The 24761-nt window shown below is 36.0% G+C and overlaps 1 protein-coding gene across 8 annotated transcripts in view; it reads right to left on the bottom strand.

Annotated features, from left to right (window-relative positions):
- Positions 1-24761, bottom strand: part of ACBD6 (acyl-CoA binding domain containing 6) — a 231393-nt gene that overhangs the window by 152291 nt on the left and 54341 nt on the right. For all 8 annotated transcript variants that reach the window (XR_003428511.1, XR_003428510.1, XM_027086147.1 and 5 more), the window contains exon 4: positions 7701-7783. Coding sequence is in view for 6 of the 8 variants with exons in the window: in XM_027086147.1 (XP_026941948.1) it covers positions 7701-7783 (83 nt within the window). In the remaining 2 variants the exon portion in view is untranslated. The remainder of the gene's footprint in view (positions 1-7700; positions 7784-24761) is intronic.

The following is a 24761-nucleotide window of genomic DNA, read 5'->3' as shown; positions in this document are numbered from 1 at the left end:
GTGACCTTGGACAAGTAACCTAACCTCTTTGAGTCTCAGTTTCCTCATCTGTAAAACAGGGATATTAATAATACCTACATCTCACAGGATCATTCTGAAGGTTAAGTGGAATAATATATATAACACATGTGGTATAGTTACTAGCATACAATAAGTGGTCAATATATATTAGCTGACATTTCTATTACCTTAAGATTTTAGCATATATTTTAAGCTGGGGTCATTTTTCATATTCATATAACACTCTCCATCAATTTACCTAACAAATATTAATTGGACCTTCAAGGAAATAAAAATAGGCCAATTGGTTGGAGCAGAGTGAACAAGTTGGGAGGGGGAAATTGGCATTAGATGAGACAATGAGGGGCCCTGCAAGACATGTTAAGGATTTTAAAATTCTATCCTAAGTGCTATGGGAAATCATTACAGGATTTTATGCAGGAAAGTGCTATGAGATTTGAGTTATAAATCTGGGGAGGAGACAGAAAAGGAAGTGAGGAATCCAGTTTGCAAATCGTTCTGTAGTGTCCTGGGCAAGAGAAGATGGCTGTTTAGAGTAGTGATGGTAATGCAAAAGGCATGATAGCAGTGATAATGAGAAGCAGATGAATTTGGATTATTTTGAACACGAAGGAAACAGTATTTCTGATGTGTTAGGAGCTGTGAGAGACAGAGAAGACCAATACGACATATAGACCTAGGAATGACGTACTTTACATGAAATACTGTTAAAAAATACTTATCTAATGAATATATAAAATTTTATAGTAGGTAAAAATTTTAAAATAAAAAAACCATGTAATTAATGTAATAATGCCTTTCTCACACAGAACTCAAACTTCAATAAACACCAGCATTTATTAATATATACAATGCAATCAGCAAAGACCTCATAAATTGAAAAGCAATGAAATGAACCAAAATTGCTTGCTTTCAGCATTCAGAGAATAGCTGGTACCAATTCAATGGGAATTAAGAAGATGACTTTGTCTATCACACAAAACTTACATCTTTGCTAACACTTTTAAAATATCTTTAAATATATCTGTAAAGCATTTTAATAGGAGAAAACATTTATTTATATTATCTGTAACACATATAACCACCTTTTATTGTAACATAGTATATCCATAACCATATGTGTCTTTATAATTGCACGTGCACACATGCACGCACAGACACACGCTTAAACAAGACTAAGTGCCTAGCATTTCATAGGTACTATATACGGATAAGGATATAAGAAAGAGAGAAGGAAAAGATTAGAAGGGGTAGAGTGAGGAAAAGGATGATGCAAAAGGAAAAAGAAAGAAGAGAAGCAGAGAGGAAGAGAAGATGATGGTTTTAGTTGATGAATGACCTCTTGTTCAGAAAGGGCTGTTGATCTGCAAACAGGTAGATTGGCCTATATGCTTGGTTGGCATCATGACGCTGAGCACACAGGAGCTAAATAAAGCACGCAAGAAAAGGGTGAATATGAGAGCCAGGAGACTCTTACAACAGTTACTGTTTATGTCAAGACCTGCTCATCCCAAGGGACCCATTTTCACATAATCTATAATTATCTCTTTGCTTTAATCGCCTTGTCATTCCTGAGGCTCTCATGGGCACTGGAAGAGGAAAAGCTCATTAACTAAACCTTTTCTCCTCTCTCCAGCCACCCATGGCTTTTAATTGCTTGGTGTGTTATTATCTAGGAGTGCAACTGGGATCATTTTCATAAGAAAGGGAGTAGAGAGAAGGAAGGGAGCCATGAGTCCCTGAGGTATGCACCACAGACAAACCTTTGCTTTCTCAATTATTTATGCCAGCTGAGGTTTTACAGGCTGAATAAATCCATAACTCAAGTTCATTCTGAGCAGTCACATTCTCAAGGGGGAGGTGCCCACTTGCCTATACACACTTGTGCAGACCTCAAAGAATAACCAGAATGTAACAAGACATATGTCATCCATTTTATCACCTATCACCAAAGTGTTAACACAATGTTGATCACAGGCAACACGGTGAAACAGGGAAGGATTTCACTACTACCAGCCAAACAGATGGAGGGAAGCAGGATAATCTTTTTGGTGCTAAGGGCAGTGGTATCAATGGGACAGTAGTATCCCAGAGTGACTCAGCCTACTAAAAGCATAAAAATCCAAATACTCAACTTTTTAAATACAAAATATGTGTAATACATACTCTTGGTGTTTCAGAGTCTTAAATAGATTTGTTAAAAACAGGTTGTTAACAATGTGAAGCTTTGAATAAATAACTAAATGGAATTTTATACTATTTGATTCTATTAGTCACATTAAACCATGTAAACCAAAGCTATGTTGTAGCTTTTTCTCCAATCACATCTCTTTCAGGAAAATTTTAAGAGTACAATTTATGTGTAAGTGACTGGCTTTTATGCTACTTTTATTTCAGTTCATATTTTCACCAAAAATACAAAATTAAAGCATAAAATTATCACTTTCTTTCTAGTTTTTTATACTTACAGTTTACTATTTTATAATCAGAACTAGAGAGCAACCAGTGAAAAAATATTTCTAAAATATTTTCAAAATCTATTATGGTTTTAAAATTTTAACTTTGTAAGTCAATGATGAAAGCATCTCTTTAAAATTCTACAGGCTCTTGTGTCTGACCACAGCAGTGACCTCTGGTATTTTCTGCCAAAAGAGTTCATTTGTCTCACAGAACAACTAATCAATTCCAGAGTCCATCAATCACTTTAGTTGTATACTGGTCTGGTCTTGCTTAAAGAAGGTCCAGATGGCTGCTTGTGTAAGTGGGATTAATAAGATTCTGATAGATTACATAGCATCAAACTACAAAATATAACAGGGAAGATCAAATGTTATTGCAGGGTGGGTTGGATACTGTACACGTTTCATTTGTTGTATTTTTAAATCATGTCCTAATTTCTCAATTTATGTGCCAACGTCGAGGTGAAACCTTCTCAGTTATACAAGTCACTGAAAGTGATTCCCTGTTAAGTGAGTTAGTATATGTAGTACAGAAGCATTTGACTCTTTGCAAAGCCCTATACTTATTAACCAGACCTTTTTCTGCCAGTCTGCAGTTTAAATGAAACACAACTGATCTCAAGACTAGAGTCACAACATCTGTTATTCTCTTGTTTCTACAGTTCCAAACTCAGATCTAGTAGCATTGGTCTCCCTTCCCGGTTTGCCATTTTCTTCTGCAAAAGCAAACAACCTGTACCTAATTCCATAGTTAGGTGATTTTAGCTCCCACCATCAGCCCTGTGCCCTGAGTCTCCACTGTGGGGACTCTATGCTTAGTAACAATACTAATAAAACTAATAGTTACAAAGTAACTTATTTTGTGCCACATACTATTCTAGGATGCCTGTGTATAAGTATTCATATAATCCACAAAAATGCTATATGAGAAAGCATAATATACTATAATCATCCCCATTTTATAGATAAGTAACTTGTCCAAGGTCACAGAGTTAATAAGAGATGGAACCACCATTTGAATTCCAGCAGGCTCCATAATCTTTTGTACTTAATTAGCCTTACCTTATATCTCCTCCATTACACTACAGAACAATTAACTAGCTTCAGAATGAGAAATTGGTGTCAGGGCTCTGGAATATTAATACAGAGATCTGTACCTATGACATTATATTGTCACTTTCTGTGAAAGAGTGGAAATAAAGGTCAGAACCAAAACAGTCAGGGAGCAAGCTCGGAATTGGCCCCAGTGGCCCTTGGCCCAGGAACATTTACAATAAAAATAAAATGGGCCCTTAACTTGTCACCTACAATGCATATTAGTCAGGAAACTGCCACAACAATGGAGCCCAAGCCTTAGTAAAGGGGTTCATTAGATACTGATTTTCCTAACCTTCAGAGATGTGGAGGGCTTCCCTGGTGGCGCAGTGGTTAAGAATCCACCTGCCAATGCAGGGGACACGCTCGCATGCCACAACTACCGAAGTCCATGCGTCTAGAGCCCGTGCTCCACAACGAGAGAAGCCAAAGCAACAAGAAGCCCGCGCACTGCAACGAAGAGTAGCCCCTGCTCGCCCCAACTAGAGAAAGCCCGTGCGCAGCAACGAAGACCCAACGCAGCCAAAAATAAGTAAATAAATAAATTTTTTTAAATGTGGAAAAAATTGTAAGTTTATATATTAAAGTATCCAAAACAGACCTTCAAAATACATTTTTATGTTCTTTTTAATGGTTCTATACAAGAAAGCTTTTCCTTTCATCCAAGTTTACCATTTGATGTTTCTAAAATTATAAAACCTACTGTCACTTTCACCTCAGCTGAACATTAATTCTGCCAAGAAACTGCAATTAACCTCAATTAAAGCACAGTTTTCTCTTCGAAAAATAAAACACCAGATATTAAATTTCACCAAAGTACAAGCAAAATTTGATTATACAAACTTCAACAAATAGCCTGTTTTCACTGTTGTAACTGCATTCTTATACTTAAGAAACAATAGGGACTATATCTGGTCCTTCACTGGAATAAACGAACATTTCATTATACAATAACTTTTATCATGATCTAGTTTGTTACACTGGAATTGTTACAGAATGAATTCTCTAATATAAGAATATGACTAGTTGCTGTGATTTCTGATCCACTGTAGTAGTAACAAAACTACAGTTTGTAACTGAAAGGCTTTCCGTGGCTCTCTCACGTTCACGTTCCTTACTGTTTCATATCTTAACAATATGTTCCAGAATACAACGATTTAGATCCTATCATAAGAAGACTAATACTTGGATGACTTAATGAAATAAGGCCAAGACTAACCAGTTTTGCCAATAGCAGAGGTTCATATTTCACTCAACCAATAAGGTTTATTAAACATACTCAAATGTAGATGCCAAAAACACCAAAAACATACTATTCAAAAGTGAAGAAGCAGGCTTCCCTGGTGGCGCAGTGGTTGAGAGTCCGCCTGCCGAGGCAGGGGACACGGGTGCGTGCCCTGGTCCGGGAAGATCCCACATGCCGCAGAGCGGCTGGGCCCGTGAGCCATGGCCGCTGAGCCTGCGCATCCGGAGCCTGTGCTCCGCAACGGGAGAGGCCACAACAGTGAGAGGCCCGCATACCGCAAAAAAAAAAAAAAAGTGAAGAAGCTGAGAAGCACAAATATCCACGATATTTCATCTCATCATAGGTTCATAATAAACGTGTGTTGAGTTGAATTAAAATCTCTACTTTATGAAGATAAAGCTATATTATTTTGTCACTTTTCTCAAGATCAAAATTCTAAATATTGATTTAAATCTGAGTCACTTCTTTAGGAATTGGGTAGAGGATAAGCAGGTAGGTTAACTTTTCCAGTTTAGTTTAACTCTTAGGAATACTCCAATTACCCAGATATCTACTATCACGTCAATAGGAGTACATTTGATTTGCTTTCTGTTCTGCAGAGCTACTGTGATCAGTCACGTCACTGGATATTACAAAAGAAACTCTATTCAACGTGTCATTTTGAAAAATACTAGAGTCTGGGAGCCCTTAAGGAAATCAGTACACAAAATAAAGATCACTATTTATAGATAAGTGATTGATATTATTAGAAAGTTAAGTACAGCGATTTTAAAAAAGCAACGTTAAGAAACTATCTCCATTTAATTATCTAACTAGGAAAGTGGTCTATACATTTCTTTAGGAAAAGAGGTGAGGATGGGCATGTCTGATTTATGATAGGGCCACTAGGCTAACTGTGTGAGCCAGTCACTAAACTTTCAGCCCCTTGGGGGAAGCAGCTGTGGATACCTCCCAAGCTCTGGGCATTTTTACTAGGTACCTACTAAGTTCTGGGAACTTCCCCAGATACTGAGAATACACAGATGGATAAAATACTACCCTTGCTCTCCAAAAACTAACAGTTTAGCAGAAAGGACAAATTTTTAAAAATTATAATCCAATGTAGCATAATGTCACAGATGCTATAACAAAAGTGTGAATGAAAGACTATGGGGGGCTTCCCTGGTGGCACAGTAGTTGAGAGTCCGCCTGCCAATGCAGGGGACACGGGTTCGTGCCCCGGTCCAGGAAGATCCCACATGCTGCGGAGCGGCTGGTTCTGTGAGCCATGGCCGCTGAGCCTGCGCGTCCGGAGCCTGTGCTCCTCAACGGGAGAGGCCACAACAGTGAGAGGCCCGCGTACCGCAAAAAAAAAAAAAAAAAAAAAAAAGACTATGGGAACACAGAGAAGGAATGACTAATCTCCCCTCCTAGAAAAATGACTCTAAGGGTTTACTGACTTGATTTGAACATTTAATAAACTTTGATTAATATGGTTAAGGTTCTAATATGCCATTTTTTAGAAGCTCTAAGTAGAGAATATATACAAATTAAGAACCCCCCAAACATGTTCTGATTCTGTAAGGGTTAAGGGGAAGGGGGAGTTAAACTCTGAAAATATTTTTTAAACTGTGCTTCCTCAAAACTACATGGGCTTCTCAGAGCTTTCAGGGTACCTCAAGGGATCAGGGTGGCAAATGTACTCCAGGCCAGCAGCATTCTTAAAGGGTATCTTCATCCCCCTCAAATCTCCATCAGTCTTCCACTATATCACCCCAAGTAGACATTTAATCTTAGTAAAAAATGATGTGCTTGCTATGCAAATAGATTCAAGACAGGGCCCTTAGTATTAGCTGGTCATTAACTAGAAACTATGAGCATTTGAAGTTTTTGATTCATAGGGGTATCAATAGCTTTCCTTCTAGAATGCTACCTGGGAGTTCTTATCACTATTTGTGGGGTGGATAATGTCAGCAACTCTTTTGCAAGAATGAAGCATAAAATTTTGGTACAATTTCCTCTTCATTCTATGAAGATAGATATTTCCCTTCAATTTAGGTGAACTTAATTTTCCACTTGAAAATTAGAGCTCATTTATTTCATGTTAATAAGTAAGAAAAGTAAAGCTCAGGTGACGCAGAAGGGTAAGAGCATCAGAAGTTCCTATTTCTTGTTTTTGCTTGTAAAGTAACCATCATAGAAGAATGTGTCACATGGCTTTAAAGCAGGAGAGAATCCTTTTTCTGATTTACACAGTGTGTAAAGAAAACAATAGTCCAAGAAATTTCATACATAACATACAAAATTCAGGGACCTTTGTTAAATAATGCAAAATGACCTTTAAAAATTTTTTAATTTGGTTAAAAATACATGACATAAAATTTATCATCTTAACCATCTCTAAGTGTCCGGTTTGGTAGTATTAAGTATATTCACATTGTTGTGCAACCAGTCTCCAGAACTTTTTCATCTTGTAAAGCTGAAATGATTTTTAACTTGTAGCTAGAATAAACAAACTACAGAAATTAAAATATTTAAAAGAAATAATGATATTTTGAGGAAACCTAATGAGAACAACAACAAAAATCCATAGCTTTAGATTGAGACACAAAACCTTGCCCTACCAACTACTTATGTGGGAGAAAGGTTATTACCTGGCACTGATTCAGACACTTACAGATTTTAAAGATTATACACATAAAAATTTATTTCCTGCCATTTATTATCCTCCTAGAGATACCACCAAATCGGTTTCATGTTAAGAAAAAGTTCTTCAAATGAAAGTTTTGGGTATTAAATAAATAAATAAATTTATAAACACACACACAATGTATACATACACACACATACTATACATATATGTATATACCCCTATTGTTGAAGACCAAAAAAGAATTTACCTGATGATTTCTTCGTGATACAGAGAACTAACAACTGGCCCACCAAAACCAGTATTTGCTTCTTTTCCTTTCTTCTCTGGTGACTGTGGTTGGGAGGGGGGGGGATTGGTGGAAAAAAGACACATGGATTAAAGCAGTGTGCATTTAAACCGGTTACAAAATACTACTCTGTTAAGGAACACTAATATTTGATGATCCACCATTTCTCTAAGGCCCTAGTGACAATTTTAGGATGGCATCAGGAAGGCAAGAGGACTCTCAGGTCATCACAGCAGCAGAATGAATACCCTCTATCAAGCTAAGGTTATTCCACTACTGTCTTCTGGAGCCACCTAAGAGCCATTCCCCTAGCTGATTATGTTAGCTATGGTCACTGTGGAAAACAGAGACATTCAGTGTGGAAAATGAAAACAAAATATGAACTATAAATACCAGACCTGAATGTGATCAGGAAGATCATATCTAGGTTGACAAAATTAAAGTTCCCAAATAAGCAACTAAATTGTAATAAAACTTAAAATTTAATCATAAAAAAATAAAGAAAATATTTTTAGGTGGCAAGAAGGAAGGATGAGAAGGTAGAAGGGAGACAGGAAAGAGGTTGAGGTCTAAAATAAAAGAAAAAAAGCAAACGTATGGAAACGCTTTCCAAAATCAAGTATTCAGTAGGCTCTGTCCCTCTATGTTCTCAAAAAGCACAAGGTTAAGATTAAATTTAAAAATAAGATTCTTCCAAAACATGTATGTAGAAGCAGTAAACCTGGATATTACTGTTGTCTGAAAGATCAAATTGCAACCTGTGCAAAAGCCCACATCTCTTGCAATATTGAAAGTTTTTAGGCCAGGATACCCTAAAAAAATTAAAACTCTGATTCTGAACATAAGTATTATCATAGAGTCAAAATTACTTTTATTATTTAATTTGACTGCAAAAATAATTAGTTTCACTTCAGAAAAATATAGACAGTTCCCCTATACGTGTTTTTTTTTTTTTTCTTACTTTAAAGAAGGGGTTTTGCTTTATTGTTGTTACTTTTTTTGTTTGTTTCTTTTGGTCTGTGAACCACTGGGCTGAGGAAAAGATCCTTTAGGCAACATATTCTGTCAGTTCGTAACATCATTAGAGGAACTAAAGTTTCAAGAAATGGTGCAGATTTTTCAGGTGAAGTCGGTTATCAATTTATGACAGAAACAAAGGTATAATGTCATAAACAACAACTACCATCATGATTAAATAATAAAGTATACAAAGTACAATAGCCTGATGTTGGCAAAAAAGAAGCACAAAGTAAATGCAAGTTCCCTCTCTCCTCTGAGGACCAAGTCTTAGAGCATAAATGCTGCAAAGAATTTTCAGGATAGAGAATGTTTTCCCTTATATTAAAAAAGCACAATCCAAAGGGAGAACTTACTTTATTTAATCCAATTACATTCTGAATACATACTCCATTAGTAGGATAAAGTTGAAACATACTTGCTGCCCAAGAGATGCTTGCTAAACGAATAACAAAATTGGAAGTGAAAAAACTGGATACCAAAGCAAAAAAAGAGGGAGAGAGAATCAAGTATAGAGTGTCAAGCACAGTTTCCTGAAAAAGAACTGACTCCAAGAAGATAACATAGCAGAAAATCTAGGTGACCTTAGATTTGCAATTACTTTTTAGAAACAACACCAAAACCATGATCCATGAAAGAAAAAAACTGATGTTAGTGTTTATTAAAATTAAAAATGTCTGCTCTGTGAAAGACACCATTAAGAGAATGAAATGACAAACCACAACCTGGGAAAAAAACCTTTGCAAACACAAATCTATTAAATGACTAGTATTCAAAATATATCTTAAAAGACTCTTAAAACTCAACAATAAGAAAACAAATAGAAAATTACAGGCCAATATTGATGGTGAACATAGATGTAAAACTCCTCAAGAAAATATTAGCAAACCAAATTCAACAAAACATTAAAAGGATTAAACACCATGATCAAGTAGGATTTATCCTAGGAATGCAAAGATGGCTCAACACCCACAAATCAATCAATGTGATATATCACATTAACAAAATTAAGGATAAGATCATATGATCATCTCAACAGATGCAGAAAAAGCATTTGATAAAATTCAATATCTGTTCATGATAAAAACTCTGAACAAAGTGGGTACACAGGGAATGTACCTCAACATAATAAAGGCCATATATGACAAGCCCACAACTAACATCATACTCAACAGTAAAAAGCTGAAAGCTTTACCTCCAAGATCAGGAACAAGACAAGGATGCCCATTCTTACCACTTTTATTCAACAATGTATTCGAAGTCCTAGCCACAGCAATTAAGCAAGAAAAAGAAATAAAGGCACCCAAATTAGAAAGGAAGAAGTAAAATTATCTCCTTTCATAGACAACATGATCATATACACAGACAACCCTAAAGACATACTCCCCCCCTCACCAATCAATCTGTTAGAGGTAACAAATGATTCCAGAAAAGTTACAGGATACAAAATTAACATACCAAAATCATGTCATGTCTGAGGGAGACAGAAGATAAAAAGGTTTTCTAATATTAAAAAGTGATGAGTGCTATAGAAAAAAAATTAGTGTAGGGAAGAGGGTTGGAATTTTAAATAAGATGGTCTGGGAGGGCCTGAGAAGGTCATTTGAATAAAGACATAAAGGAAGTAAACAAGTGAGTCCTGCACATATCTGGGGGAAATTGTCCCATGAATAGGAAACAGCCATTGCAAAGGCCCTGTGGTGAGGGTATACTTAGAATGTTAGAGAACTGAGGTGTTCATGTCTTTTGCCAGAAAGCAATTAATGTATTTTAGGGGGCAAGACCAGAAGCAAAAACACATGGTTGTTCACAAGACAATCATAGTTTCTATCAGTGTCATTCACTGAAACCCTTAACATGAAGTAGGCAATTCAGGATAGATACCTGTAGTTTGCCTGGTAATTATTTGCTGTGAAAATACATACTACTAATTAGGAGTTATATGGTATTGGAAAGGGATGAGTATATTTCTTTCACTTAGCTAACAGCCTTTATTTTTTAGAGTAGTTTTAAGTTTAAAGAAAAATGAGCAGAAGGTACAGAGTGTTCCCATATACCCCTCTCCTCAATTTTCCCCTATTATTAACATCTTGCATTAGTGTGGTACATTTGTTACAATAGATGGGCCAATATTAACGGATTGTTATTAGTTAAAATCCAGTTTACATTAGGGTTCATCTTTTGTGTTGCATATGGGTTTTGACAAGTGTATAATAACAGGTGTCCACATTACAATATCATTCAGAATAGTTTCACTGCCCTAAAATTCCTATGCTCCAGTTATTCATCCCTCTCTCCCTCTGAAGCCCTGGCAACTACTGGTCTTTTTACTGTCCTCATAGTTTTACCTTTTCCAGAACATCACACAGTTGGAATCACACAGTATGTAATCTTTCTTTCACTTAGCAATATGCATTTTAAGTTCCTTCCTGTCTTTTCATGGTTTGATAGCCCATTTCTTTAAAAAAAAAACAAAACTCTTAGTTTTTGGGGAAAAAAACCCATAAAACTTACCATCTTAACCATTTTTATGTGTAAAGTTCAGTAGTGTTAACTATATTCTACTTCCCCTGTATCAAAACAAAAAATTTTTCTCCGATCTTCACCATAAGAATGTGGTGGGCCCTGGGGGTCAAAACCCATGAAAGCAGGGGGCCTTCCTAAGGCTGAGCCCCTGGAAGCTTTTAGCTCTTGAGCTAGTCCACACTCACCCTGCAGCAATTCATCAATTACCATTTGAGTGTTCCTACCAGTTCACTGGTTCAAACAGCTTTTGTTCCCAATAAGCAGATCTCGAGTGTGAGTCTATGTATTCACCTGTCACCATTTGGGGAGTGGCAGTTTGCCCTGTGAACTCAAATCTCAGATTAATCTAAGAATAGTCCATGATTTTCAGTTTGGTCAGATTTTTGCTGTTGTTGAAGACAGGAGAGATGATTTCCAAGTTCTTTACATGTCAGAGCTGAAACTGGAAGTTCAATTGTCTTCTGAAGACATTTTAAAATGAAAAAAAAAAAAAAAGGCTTATATTTACCCACATATTTGTCACTTCCAGTTGTCTTCATCCTTTAAGCAGGTCTAAATTTCCATCTTATACACTTTTCCTTTTGCCTGAAGAAGTTCCTTTAACATTTATTGTAGTGCATGTCAGTCAGTAACGAATTATCTCTGCTTTTGTCTGAAAAATCTTTATTTTACCCTTACTTTTTTTTTTTGTATTGACATGAGATTCACATAATATAAAATAAGCCATCTAAAAATATACAATTAGCACAGGGAACTCTACTCTGTGCTCTTTGGTGACCTAAATGGGAAGGAAATGCAAAAAAGAGGAGATATATGTATACATATGGCTGATTCACTTTGCTGTACAGCAGAAACTGACACAGCAGTGTAAATCAACTCTACTCCAATAAAAAAAAAATTTAAAAAAAAGACAAAATAAACATAGTTTTCCCCCTTTTAAAAAACAAAATATATATATACAATTGAGTGGCATTCAGTACACTGACAATGTTGTACAACCACCAGCTCTATTTAGTTTCAAAACATTTCCATCATCCCAAAACAAATCCTTGAGCCCATTAAGCAATCACTCTCATTCCTCTTCCTCCTAACCCTAGCAACCATCAATCAGCTTTCTGTCTCTATGGATTCACTCATTCTGGATACTTCATATAAATGGAATCACACAATATGTGATCATATGTGAGCATGCATCAGTACTTCATTCCTTCCTATGATTAATACTCTAACGTATATATATACATACTCTATATTATATATCCACTTATCAGTTGACGGACATTTGGATTGTTTGTACCTTTTGACTATTATTGTGCTATGAACATTTGTGTACAGCTATTTGAGTACCTGTTTTTAATTCTTTTGGGTATATATACCTAGGAGAAGAATTGCAGGGTCATATGGTAATTCTATGTGTAACTTGTGGAAGAACCACCAAACTATTTTCCACAGCACCTGCACCATTTTACATTCCCACCAACAATGTAAGATGGTTCCCATTTCTCCACATCCTTGCCAACGCTTGTTATTATCTGTCTTTTTTATTATAGTCATCTTAGTGTGTGTGAAGTAATACCTCCCTGTGGTTTTGATTTGCATTTCCCTAATAACTAATACTTCATGTGATTGTGGGTCATTCTCTTTGGAAGAATGTCTATATTCAACCCAGTTATTAGTCATCTTTCATGAGTTATTCATATATTCTGGATACTAGATCTTTATCAGATATGATTTGCAAATATTTCCTCCCTTTCTGTAGAATGTCTTTTTACTTTTTTGGATAGCAGAAAAGTTTTAATATTGATGCAGTCCTGTTTACCATCTTTTCTTTGGTTGCCTGTGTTTTTGCTGTCATATCTAAGAATCCATGGCCAAATCAAAAATCACTGAGATAAGTACATATTTACTTCAGTCAATATAGTTCTCATTCATATTTTTTTAGGTCGTTGATCCTTTTGAGTGAATTTTTGTATATAGTGTGATATAAGAATGCACCTTCATTCTTTTGTATGTGGATATCCAGTTGTCCCAGCATCATTTGTTTAAGAGATTCTTCTTCTCCACTGAATGGTCTTGGCATCTTCATCAAAATTCAACTGACCATAAATGTGAGGGTTTATTTCTGGACTCAGTTCTATTCCACTGGTCCATGTGCCTATCTTTGTGCCAGTACAACACTGTTCTAATTACTGTTATTTTATAGTAAGTTCTGAAATTGCAGGTGTGAATTCTCCAATTTTGTTCTTTTTCAATATTGTTTTGATTATTTGGGTCCCTTTATAATTCCATGTATATCTGAGGATCAGCTTTTCCATTTCTGCAAAAATGTTAGTTGGAATTTTGATAGACTGCATTGAATCTGTAGGTCACTTTAGGTAGTACTGCCATCTTAACAATATAAAACCTTTCAATCTAAGAACATGGGATGTCTTTCCATTTATCTAGGTCTTCCTTGTCTCAGCAATGGTTTATGGTTTTCAGTGTAAAATCTTTCACCTCCTTTTAAAACTTTCCTTAGTTTCCATTTTGGGGTGTTCACTGATGGTGTATATTAACCCAACCGATTTTTGCATGTTGATCTTGTATCTTGCAAATTTGCTGAATGTTTATTAACTCCAGTAGTTTTGGGTGGTTTTTTTTTGGATTTCCTGTATTTAGGATGATGTTATCTGTGAACAGAGATAGTTTTACTTCTTTCTGTCCAATTTGGATGCTGTTTATTTTCTTTTTCTCGTCTAATTGCTCTGGCTAGAATTTATAGTACATGGTAAAAGAAAGCATCCTGTCTTATTCCTGATCTTAAGGGGAAAGGTTTCCATTTTTCAGCCTTGAGTATGTTACCTGTGAATTTTTGGTAAGCAAATCACCTTCATTTCTGAAAGCTATTTTAACTGGTATAGATTATAAGTTGATAGTTTTTTCCTTTGATGGTGCCCCTATTGATCTATTGAAGAAGTCTGCTGCAGTTCTTACATTTGTTCCTCTGTATCATTTTTTTTTTTTTTGGTATGCATGCTTTTAAGAGTTTCTCTTTTTCACTGATTTTCAACAATTTGATTATGATGTGTCACGGTATCATTTTTATTTACGTTTCTCCTGCTTGACATTCACTGAACTTCTTGTTCCATTGGTTATGGCAGTGATTCTCAACTAGGGGAGTCTTTCTTTGTTTTTTTTTTTTTGCCCCTATCCTCCATTTGGTTGTCACAAGTGGTTGGTCTTATTGGCATCTAGTGAGTAAAGACCAGGGTTACTAGTAAACATCCTACAATGCACAGGACAGCCCTCCACAGCAAAGAATTACCCAGCCCCAAATGTCAATAATGCAAAGGCTGAAAAACTCTGGTTTATGGTTTCATCAAATGTTTAACATTTTCAGCCATTATTTATTAAATTTCTTCTGTCTTCTCTCTCACTTTTTCTCTTAAGGGATTCCAATTATATGTATATTTGTTCAGTCTTTTTATGCTCTGTGCTTCATTTTTGTTTCACCTGCTATATCTTCAAGTTCACTGATCTTTTCTTTTTTTTCTTTTTTTTTTTTGCGGTACGTGGGCCTCTCACTGCTGTGACCTCTCCCATTGCAGAGCACAGGCTCCGGATGCACAGGCTCAGCGGCAATGGCTCACAGGCCCAGCCACTCTGCGGCACGTGGGATCCTCCCGGACCGGGGCATGAACCCGTGTCCCCTGCATCGGCAGGCGGACTCTCAACCACTGCGCCACCAGGGAAGCCCCACTGATCTTTTCTTATGCAATGTCTAATCTGCCGTTAATTCTTCCCAGTGTATTTTTCATTTCAGATGTTAACTCTCATCTCCACAAGTTCCATTTGGGTCTTTCTGTATCTTCTGTATCTCTCTCCATTGTGTTCATGTTTTCCTCTATTTTCTTGAATATACAGAATATATTTATAATAGTTGTTTTTCATCTTTATCATTTCTGTATCTGCTTTCACTGACAGGTTTTTCTCCTGGTTATGGATCATATTTTCCTGCTACTTTTGCATGCTTGAAAGACTTTTACCGTAAGCCAGATATTATAAATTTTACACTCTTGTTTGCTGGATTTTGTTGTGTTCCTTTAAATTATGTTAGACTTTGTTTGGGCATTAATTCAGTTACATGGAATCAATTTGATCCTTTCAAGGCTCATTTTTAAGCTTTGTTAAGGCAGGGGCAGAGCAGCCTTTAATCTAGAGCTTAATTTAGCCCCAGTACTGAAGTTAAATCCTTCAGAGGCCTCTACCATATGCCCCATACACTACATTTTCTTTCCACTCTGACCAGCAGGAAATGAAAGAGTCTCAATCCTATGTCAACTCCACGAACTGTATGGCTTGCTGCTTTCTTGTATTTCATTCTCCAGCCTGTTAGTTTCCTCTCACACATACACAGATTAGTATTCAGCCAGAGACCCTTCTATAGATCTCTGGAACTCTCCCTTTGTATGCAAGAGCATCCTCTCTAGTATGCAGCCCTGTATATTCAGTCTGGCTCAAACTGACAAGGTGGCCAAGCTCTTTTGGATACCCCCTCCCTGAGCTGAAACTGCTTCCAGATAATAAGCTGAGGAAACTGTAGGGTTTACTTTGTTTCTCTTCTCTCATAGTTTCATACGATTTTCAGTGCATTGTCTGAAAATCATTATTTCAACTACTGTGTCTTGTTTTCTTCCTGTTTTTTAAAAAAAGGGTAAATCTTGTCCCTATTATACCACCATGCCCAAGAGCAGAAGTTCCAAAAACATTAATTTAAAAACTAGCATAATATTCCATGAAGTGATGTACCATAATTTACTTAACCATTATCTGACAACTGTCTATTTAGGTATTTTCATTTTTTCATTCATAAACCAAGATATGATGAATACCTTTGTACATAAAGCATAATACAGTTTTAATTAAAATCTTCAGGGAAAAAACTGACTCTATAATTTAATTATAATGCATTCTAAGTATATTTCTTCCTAGGATTAATTCCTCTTTCTGCAGCAACTGCACAGGCATATTAGAATGCTGGTGACAATTTTGGGAAGGTGAGGTGGGAGATTATATCTGAGGCAAAAAAAATTTTTTTAATAATCTGCCATTATCAGATTGAATTCAGAATAAAGGTGCCAAAGATGCATTAGTTTTGTTCTCCATCCACTTCATCTATAAGGGCCAAACTTTGGCTACTTTTACTCTCTTGATTTCCACTCCAATGAAATGCTTCTCATAGAGGTTTAAGAAGTTTATTTCATTTCTCTCTACTCAAAATCCATTAAGTTATTTTTATGTTGCATCAGCAGTTAAAGAAAGAGACTCCACTTTGGCAGCCAATAGGATAAAACTTGCCAATTCTTATATTGCCTGAGACTATACTATGTGAGACACTGAAATGCTCCTTCACTCAAGGGGGAAAGGTAAGTTGTTGGCTGAATCTTTCTCACTTGATTCAGATTCTACCTCAGTCAGTTGCTGGGTTGGGTCAAGATGTAAAACCTTGTGAAACTTTCTATCTGAAAAATAACTGTTCCAAAGATTATCAGGCTAATATATGCAAGGAGGGAGTTTCTTGCTTCCATGTGCTACCTTTCTTGGCTTCTGCTTTATTGGTTTGTTTGCTTAATTTGTTTATAGGTTTAGCTATAGGAATTTGGGTAAATTAATCTCTCTGCCTCAGTTTCCTCATTTATAAAAATAAAAGTAATAGTACCTATCTCATATGGGTGTTTCCAAGATATAAAATATGTATGTAAAACCAACAGTGCCCAGCACAAAGTAGACACTATATAAGTGTTAGCTGATATATAATTATTATTATTAGTCACAATATGGCTATTTCTCCAAAGTGAAAATATCTCAGCAACACAGATGCAAGATATTTTGATGTGGTGACCAACAATATAGAACCACAAGTCTTTATCTAATAGTTTTAAACAAGTTAATTACCATCTATATATGTTTGTATTTATGCAGAGATGCACAAATAATTATTTTTATTCTGCTTAGTCTAGAAAATAATTAAGATAATCTATAATAAAATAATTATATAATAAAGCTACTGCTATAAAAATGGATACATCTGAAGTATCAAAAGCAGGTGAGACAATTTAAAACTATCTGAGCTAATATTTCTCAATGTGAGGTCTATGCTGATTCTCCTGGTAAAACAACAAATCCCCAAACCAACCAACCAACGACACTGTCATTAAGTTGGGGTGGGGGGGAGGAAACTAGGACTTCAGGAGCATCTTCCATGTGCTTTACACTTTATATATATTATCCAATTCCAACTTCAAAACAATTCTATAAAATCAGCATTTTTACTGTGTCTCATGCAATCTAAGACATCACCAATTATAAAAAGTACCATTATTTTCTATAATGCTAAGAAAGACAACACAGCCAATTAAATATAGTACTCCATCAATTTTAAAACACACGATTTTTAAAATGTTAGAAACTGAATGTTTGCCTTATATTTGATAAAATATATCTCCATTTTACAGATTAGAAAACTGAAGATAAAGAAAAGTGAAATACCCAATGCCTCATAGTAAGTGCAGAACTGAGTCCCAAACCAAGATCTTCTGGTATCCAAAGACTATGCTCTTTCTATTAAACTACGCCACCTCTCCAAGCTATTTTAGAAACCATCATCAAACATTTACAAATATTCTGATTTAAAACCTGTTCTGTCTCAAGTGTACATTTAAAAGATTTTTAGGGGCTTCCCTGGTAGCGCAGTGGTTGAGAGTCTGCCTGCCGATGCAGGGGACACGGGTTCGTGCCCTGGTCAATTTAATGCTGTTTTTAAATGCCTATCATGGAAGATTACCTTCAGGTTATTATAACTTTCTAGAAATGTAACTGATCAAGATTTAAATGTTCTTTGGAAAATGATTCTGAATATAGTATTTATCATACTATGAAGAAATTGTAACTTTTTCTTCGATTTTAAGCACCAAAGAAAATCATAAAAAACTAACAGATTCAAGTACTTAAACTGGCACTTCTGTAATAATGTAGTAAAAAATAAATAAGATGGAACTGCATTTTAAGCAAATAAAACAAATGGCTAATATTTCTATAATATTCTAAGCAATATATCGAAATGATCTCATATGTAAGAAAAACATTAAGATTCAATGGATAACAGACCATGGTTAGGAGCAGGCAACAATTCGTATTTGAAGTGACACAGAGGTTTAGGATTTTATTCACGTACATACATAAATATCAATAATGTTATATACTACTTGGAAAAAAGTTCAACATCCATAATCATTTAAGAAAATGCAGATTAAAACAACAACGAGCAACAGATTTTAAACTAATTCCATTAGGGTAACAAAATTATCCAAATTGGCAAAACGGTAGTGAAACAGGCACTATACTAAGTTAATGGCCCTAATGCTCTTGTAAAATGGTATTACTCTTTTGGAAAGCAATATTGCAATCCTACCAATACCCATAAAAATATTAGCACATTTTCATTATTTTAACCATTAATACAGCTTCTGGATATTATAAGAAAAAAGTACAATTCTGAATTAAAGTAACTTTGTATAGGTTTCAACCATAGTTCTTTTTCTGTTGCTCATCTTTACGTGAAATTAATGTTTTTGAATTTTTAAGAGAGAAATGTGAATCAGGATATAGTTTTAGGTATATAAGTCCCTTTTCTGTTATCTTCATGAAGTAATTAAAAATCTGGCCCCTAGGATACTTTCAAGATCACTTGGCTCTGGTCCCCTCTCCCAATTCTTATCTGGTTTCTTTTTCCTTTTGTCTTCATTGTCCTTGTCCTGCTTGACTTGTCCTGCAGATTCCTCTTAGTGTGAGGCTGTGTACTGGAAGGGAAGTTTTGGCTGCTTAATTTTGGAACTCTAGAGTTCCAGACAGCTCTAGAAAACCTTACCATGAACCCCCTGTACTCTTCACCTGTGGGCAATTTTAGGCTTCTGCCATTCTCGGGTCAATTAGACTCCCTACTGTTTCCTTCTGCTTCATCCTACAGAGATGCCAATGCTACACAAATCTTGGAGCTGTTGATAGTTTGTCCCTAGTTTCTCTGATTAACTAGGTTTTGTTACAGATATTGCACAAGTGCTTTTGGTTATGCTATCCTAGTTATTCTGTTAAGGATTCGGGAAAATTCAAAAACTATGCTATAACCACTGTCATCATCCCCGAATTCCAATAACTCTGAATGATTTTTGACAGAATGCATGAATGGGAATACACAAATGAATAGATTAGTATTGCTAAACTGTTTCCATTCCATTCTCTTTTCCATTACTTTTGCCTCCATTCAACCAACTATCTTAATAAAATGGATGATTTCATGAAAAAGAGGTGCAGAGACTGATAAGGCAAGACAAGTTTAGTGAATAAGGACTTTAAATTGGTAAAGGAGTGAACTACTCAGTTAACTGAAAGAAACAATTCCTATTCATTCCTCCTGGATGTTATTCTGCATGGGTCAGAGACAGTTACTTAAGATACTTTTTGATTACTGTCGGGGTTCTAAAATATACTCTGGGGAAATGCTACTTTATTTATCTTTCTATGCTCCATGTATTGCAGTCCTGAGATAAACCGTCTGTCTGTTTTTAGCTTATACTTAAATAAGATTAGCCTTACATAGGCAAGGAAATTTTTATTTTGAGCCCTTTCTTTCTATTCATCAACATCCTGTTTGATGAAACAAGATCAAATTCTTCTTTTTTTTCAAGTGAAAAGCCAGAAGATCCAGTAAAAGTTAAGAATATATATCGATATTTATCCTCAGTAAGTTTCTTCTTGAGTGTTGTTTTTTTTTTTTTTTTGGCTGTGTTTGGTCTTCGTTGCTGTGCGCGGGCTTTCTCTAGTTGTGGCGAGTGGGGGCTACTCCTTGTTGCGGTGCATGGGCTTCTCATTGCGTCGGTTTCTCTTGTTGTGGAGCACAGGCTCTAGGAGCGTGAGCTTCAGTAGTTGTGGCATGCAGGCTCAGTAGTTGTGGCTCATGAGCTCTAGAGCTCGGGCTCAGTAGTTGTGGCACACGGGCTTAGTTGTTCTGTGGCATGTGGGATCTTCCCAGACCAGGGCTCGAACCCGTGTCCCCTGCATTGGCAGGCGGATTCTTAACCACTGCGCCACCAGGGAAGTCCTTGAGTGATTTTTAATTCCCAAAAGAACACAGTAATTTAAGTTTCCATTTCAAGAAGCTACAAAAAGAACAAAAAATTAAATATAAAGAAATATAAAGATAAGGGGAAAAGCCAATGAAACAGAAAACAGATGTTCACTAGAGAAAAATAAGCAAAGCCAAAAACTGGTTTTGTGAAAAGATCAGAAAAATTTTAGCAAGAATGATGAAGAAAGAAGAGAAAAAAGACAAAAGACCAATATCAGGAATGAAAAGGGACATCACTACATATCTTAGAGAATCAAAAATTAATAAGTAAATCTTATGAACAACTTAAGGCAAATAAATTGGTTATTTGGAAAAAATGGACAAATTTCTCAAAAAAATACAATTTACCAAAGCTGAGTGAATAAAAAGTGAAACATCTGAATAGTCCCATATCTATTAAAGAAATTGAATCTTTAATTAAAAACCTTACTGCAAAGAATACCGGATAGCTTCACTGTTATATTCATTCAATCACTTAGGTAAGAAATAATGTCAATCTTACAAAAATTTTTCTGGAAAATAGAAAAAGAGGGAACACTTCCCATTTCTTTTTATAAGATCAGAATAACTTTGACACTTACGCCTGGCAAGAATGATACAAAAAAAGGAAGATAATTGCTCTCATTAACATAAGTGAAAAAAATCCTTAAAAATACATTAACAACAGACTCACAGATACAGAGAACAGACTTGTGGTTGCCAAGGGGGAGGAGGGGTCGGGAATGGAAGGGATGGATTGTGAGTCTGGGATTAGCAGATGCAAACTATTATACAGAGAACGGATAAACAACAAGGTCCTAATGTATAGCACAGGGAACTATATTCAGTATCTTGTAATAAACCATAATGGAAAAGAATTTTAAAAATAAAGTAGTTCACTCCTTTACCAATTTAAAGTCCAAATGTCACCCTTTTCAATACAGCTTACCCTTGCCACCCTATTTAAAACTGTAACCCAATACCCCCTTCATTCTACACTCCTATCCTTGTCTTCCTGTGGTAGAATTTAAGCTCCACAAGGGGAAAGGTTTTTGTTCGTTTCTGCTCAGTGATATATCCTAGGAACTTAGAACAGTGCCTGGCACATAGAAGGCACTTAATAAATAGTTGCTGAATGCATGAATAAATGGTTAAGAAAAATAAGGCATAACTTCAAATAAGGTTGATTTTCACATGAGAGTGAATTTTAGTTAAGTATAAATTTTAGAATGACAGAGACTATTCAAATCCTACTCTACCAGTTATTAGCTGTGTAACTTCAGGATGAATTATTAACTTCCTCTAAGCTTCAGTTTTCTTGTCTAGAAAATACAGATAATAATAGCGTCTGGGGCTTCCCTGGTGGCGCAGTGGTTGAGAGTCCGCCTGCCGATGCAGGGGACACGGGTTCGTGCCCTGGTCCGGGAAGATCCCACATGGCGCGAAGCGACTGGGCCCGTGAGCCATGGCCGCTGAGCCTGCGCGTCTGGAGCCTGTGCTCCACAACGGGAGAGGCCACAACACTGAGAGGCCCGCGTACCACACACACACACAAAAAAAAATAATAATAATAACAGTGTCTGCTTTATAGGATTGTGGTGAGGACTAAATAGAATAACATATCTAAAGCACTTAGCATAGTGCATGGCTCATAGTAAGAGCTCAGTAAATACAGCTAATAATTTTTCTTTCCTGTCTTAAGCTTGCTTCAATGAAATAAATAAATAAAGTTAATTTACAATATTATGTTAGTTTCAGGTGTACAGCAAAGTGATTCAGTTATATATATGTATATATTTTTTCAGATTCTTCTCCATTATAGGTTATTACGAGATATTGAATATAGCTCCCTGTGCTATAAAGAAAATCCTTGTTGTTTATCTATTTTAAACATAGTAGTGTGTATCTGATAATTCCATACTCCAAATTTATCCCTCCCCTCCTTTCTGCTTTGGTAACCATAAGTTTGTTTTCTATGTCTGGGAGTCTGTTTTGTAAATAAATTCATTTGTATTAATTTGTCAGATTCCACATATAAGTAATATATAATATCTGCTTTCTCTCTCTGATTTACTTCACTTAGTGTGATATTCTCTAGGTCCATCCATGTTGCTGCAAATGGCATTATTTCATTCTTTTTCATGGATGAGTAATAGTCCATATGTACCACATATGTACCACATCTTCTTTATCCATTAACCTGTTGATGAACACTTAGGTTGCTTCCATGTCTTGGCTATTGTAAATAGTGCTGTTATGAACACTGGGGTGCACATATCTTTTCAAAATAGAGTTTTCTCTTTTCTGAATATATGCCCAGTCGTGGGATTGCTGGATCATATGGTAGCTCTATTTTTAGTTATTTAAGGAACCTCCATACCGTTCTCCATAGTGGCTACACCAATTTTCATACCCACTCTTTTCTCTACACCCTCTCCAGCATTTATGCTAATAATTATTTTTATTATTATTGAGTAACCAAAAGTCATGTATAAATGGATCAAAAATCTCCAGTTAAGTTTCTAGTAGCAAAGTCAGTCTTTGACCCTATCCATATTATATACCACCTTCATCAATAGCTGACTTAAGGACTTGCCTGGTGGCACAGTGGTAAAGAATCCGCATGCCAATGCAGGGAACACGGGTTCAATCCCTGGTCCAGGAAGATCCCACATGCCACGGAGCAACTAAGCCCATGCACCACAACTACTGAAACCCACATGCCCTAGAGCCTGAGTGCCACAACTACTGAGCCCATGCGCCCCAACTACTGAAGCCCGTGCACTCTAGGGCCTGCACACCGCAACTACTGAGCCTGTGTGCTGCAACTACTGAAGCCCATGAGCCTAGAACCTGTGCTCCGCAACAAGAGAAGCTGCCATAATGAGAAGCCTGTGCACCGCAACGAAGAGTAGCCCCCACTCGCCACGACTAGAGAAAGCCTGCATAGAGCAACGAAGACCCAAGGCAGCCAAAAAAAAAAAAAGTTGACTTGTGGTACAAAAAAGCATGCTAATCAAATTTCCTGATGACAGGGTCATCAAACCTAGATGACACATTCATGATCCAAAAGAATATCTTAATGTTGGAATAATATGATGAATCAAGTAAACGGAATTTAATATTGAGTACACATAAGGTAATGAACTTAGTACAGAACAAACATTACATAACAGAATGTGTGAAAAAGATTTGAGATTTTAGTTTCCTGAAAGTTAAAGAATTAACATTGTAATGTGGCTACCAAAAATGTTAAAGTAGTTTTAAGCTATATCCCTAAAAGTACAGTATTCAAATGAGAGAAAAGTTTTATTCTATAGTGGTCACACTATATCTCAAACAATCTGTTCAATTCCAAAGCCAGACTATAAGGAAAGTTATTAGAAACTGAAACTTGTTCACAAAGAATGATTGGGATGGCGGTGGGACTTGATGGTGATAGGATGAAGAACAATTTTAGAAATTAGGAATATCTAGCCTGACGAAGAGGAGATTTAAAAGCTGTCTTAAAACAATGAAGGACTCTTATGAAGATGAAGAACTGGACTTATACGTAGGCCTAGAAAGCAAAAATAGAACAAATTTAAAAACAACAACAATAACAGTAACAGCAACAACAACAACAAAAAAAAACAGTGTACCAGATTTTGGCCTACTATAGAAAGAAGCTTCTAATAATTAGAGTTGTTAAAAAAAAATTGGGGGAACTTCTTCAGAAACAGTGTATTTCCATCATTAGTAGTCTTCTAATAGAATCTAAAAAACTGTATGTTGGAATAACTTGGAGACAGAAAATTAGTCTAGACAACCACTAACATTCTTTCTAACAATAAGAGTACAACCCTAAAATAAGAGAAAATAAATATAATAATAAAAAAGATAATACACAAATGGCCAATAAGCACATGAAAGGATGCTCAACATCATTAGCCATCAGGGAAATGCAAATCAAAACCACAATGAGATACAACTTCACACTTATTAGGATGCCTATAATCAAAAAGATAAAAAATAATGAGTACTGACAAGGATGTAGAGCAATCAGAACCCTCATATACTGTTGATGGGAATGCAACATGTTGCAGCCACTTTGGAGAAAAGTCTGGCAATTCCTCATACCCATGAGAAACGAAGACATACGTCCACACAAAAATTTGCATATGAATGTTCTTACAGTGCTATTCATAATAGCCAAAAAGTGGAAACAACCCAGATGTCCATCAACAAAAGAACAGATAGACAAAATGTGGTATATCCATACAATGGAATATTATTTCGCCATAAAAAGGAATGAAGTGTTGATACATGCTGCAATGGAATATTTTTTGGCCATAAAA

Source organism: Aethalodelphis obliquidens, unplaced genomic scaffold (genome assembly GCF_003676395.1).
Source record: "Aethalodelphis obliquidens isolate GAN/ISIS:26980383/991018 unplaced genomic scaffold, ASM367639v1 scaffold55, whole genome shotgun sequence".
Lineage (NCBI taxonomy): Eukaryota > Metazoa > Chordata > Mammalia > Artiodactyla > Delphinidae > Aethalodelphis > Aethalodelphis obliquidens.
This window is presented reverse-complemented; position numbering and strand designations above follow the sequence as displayed.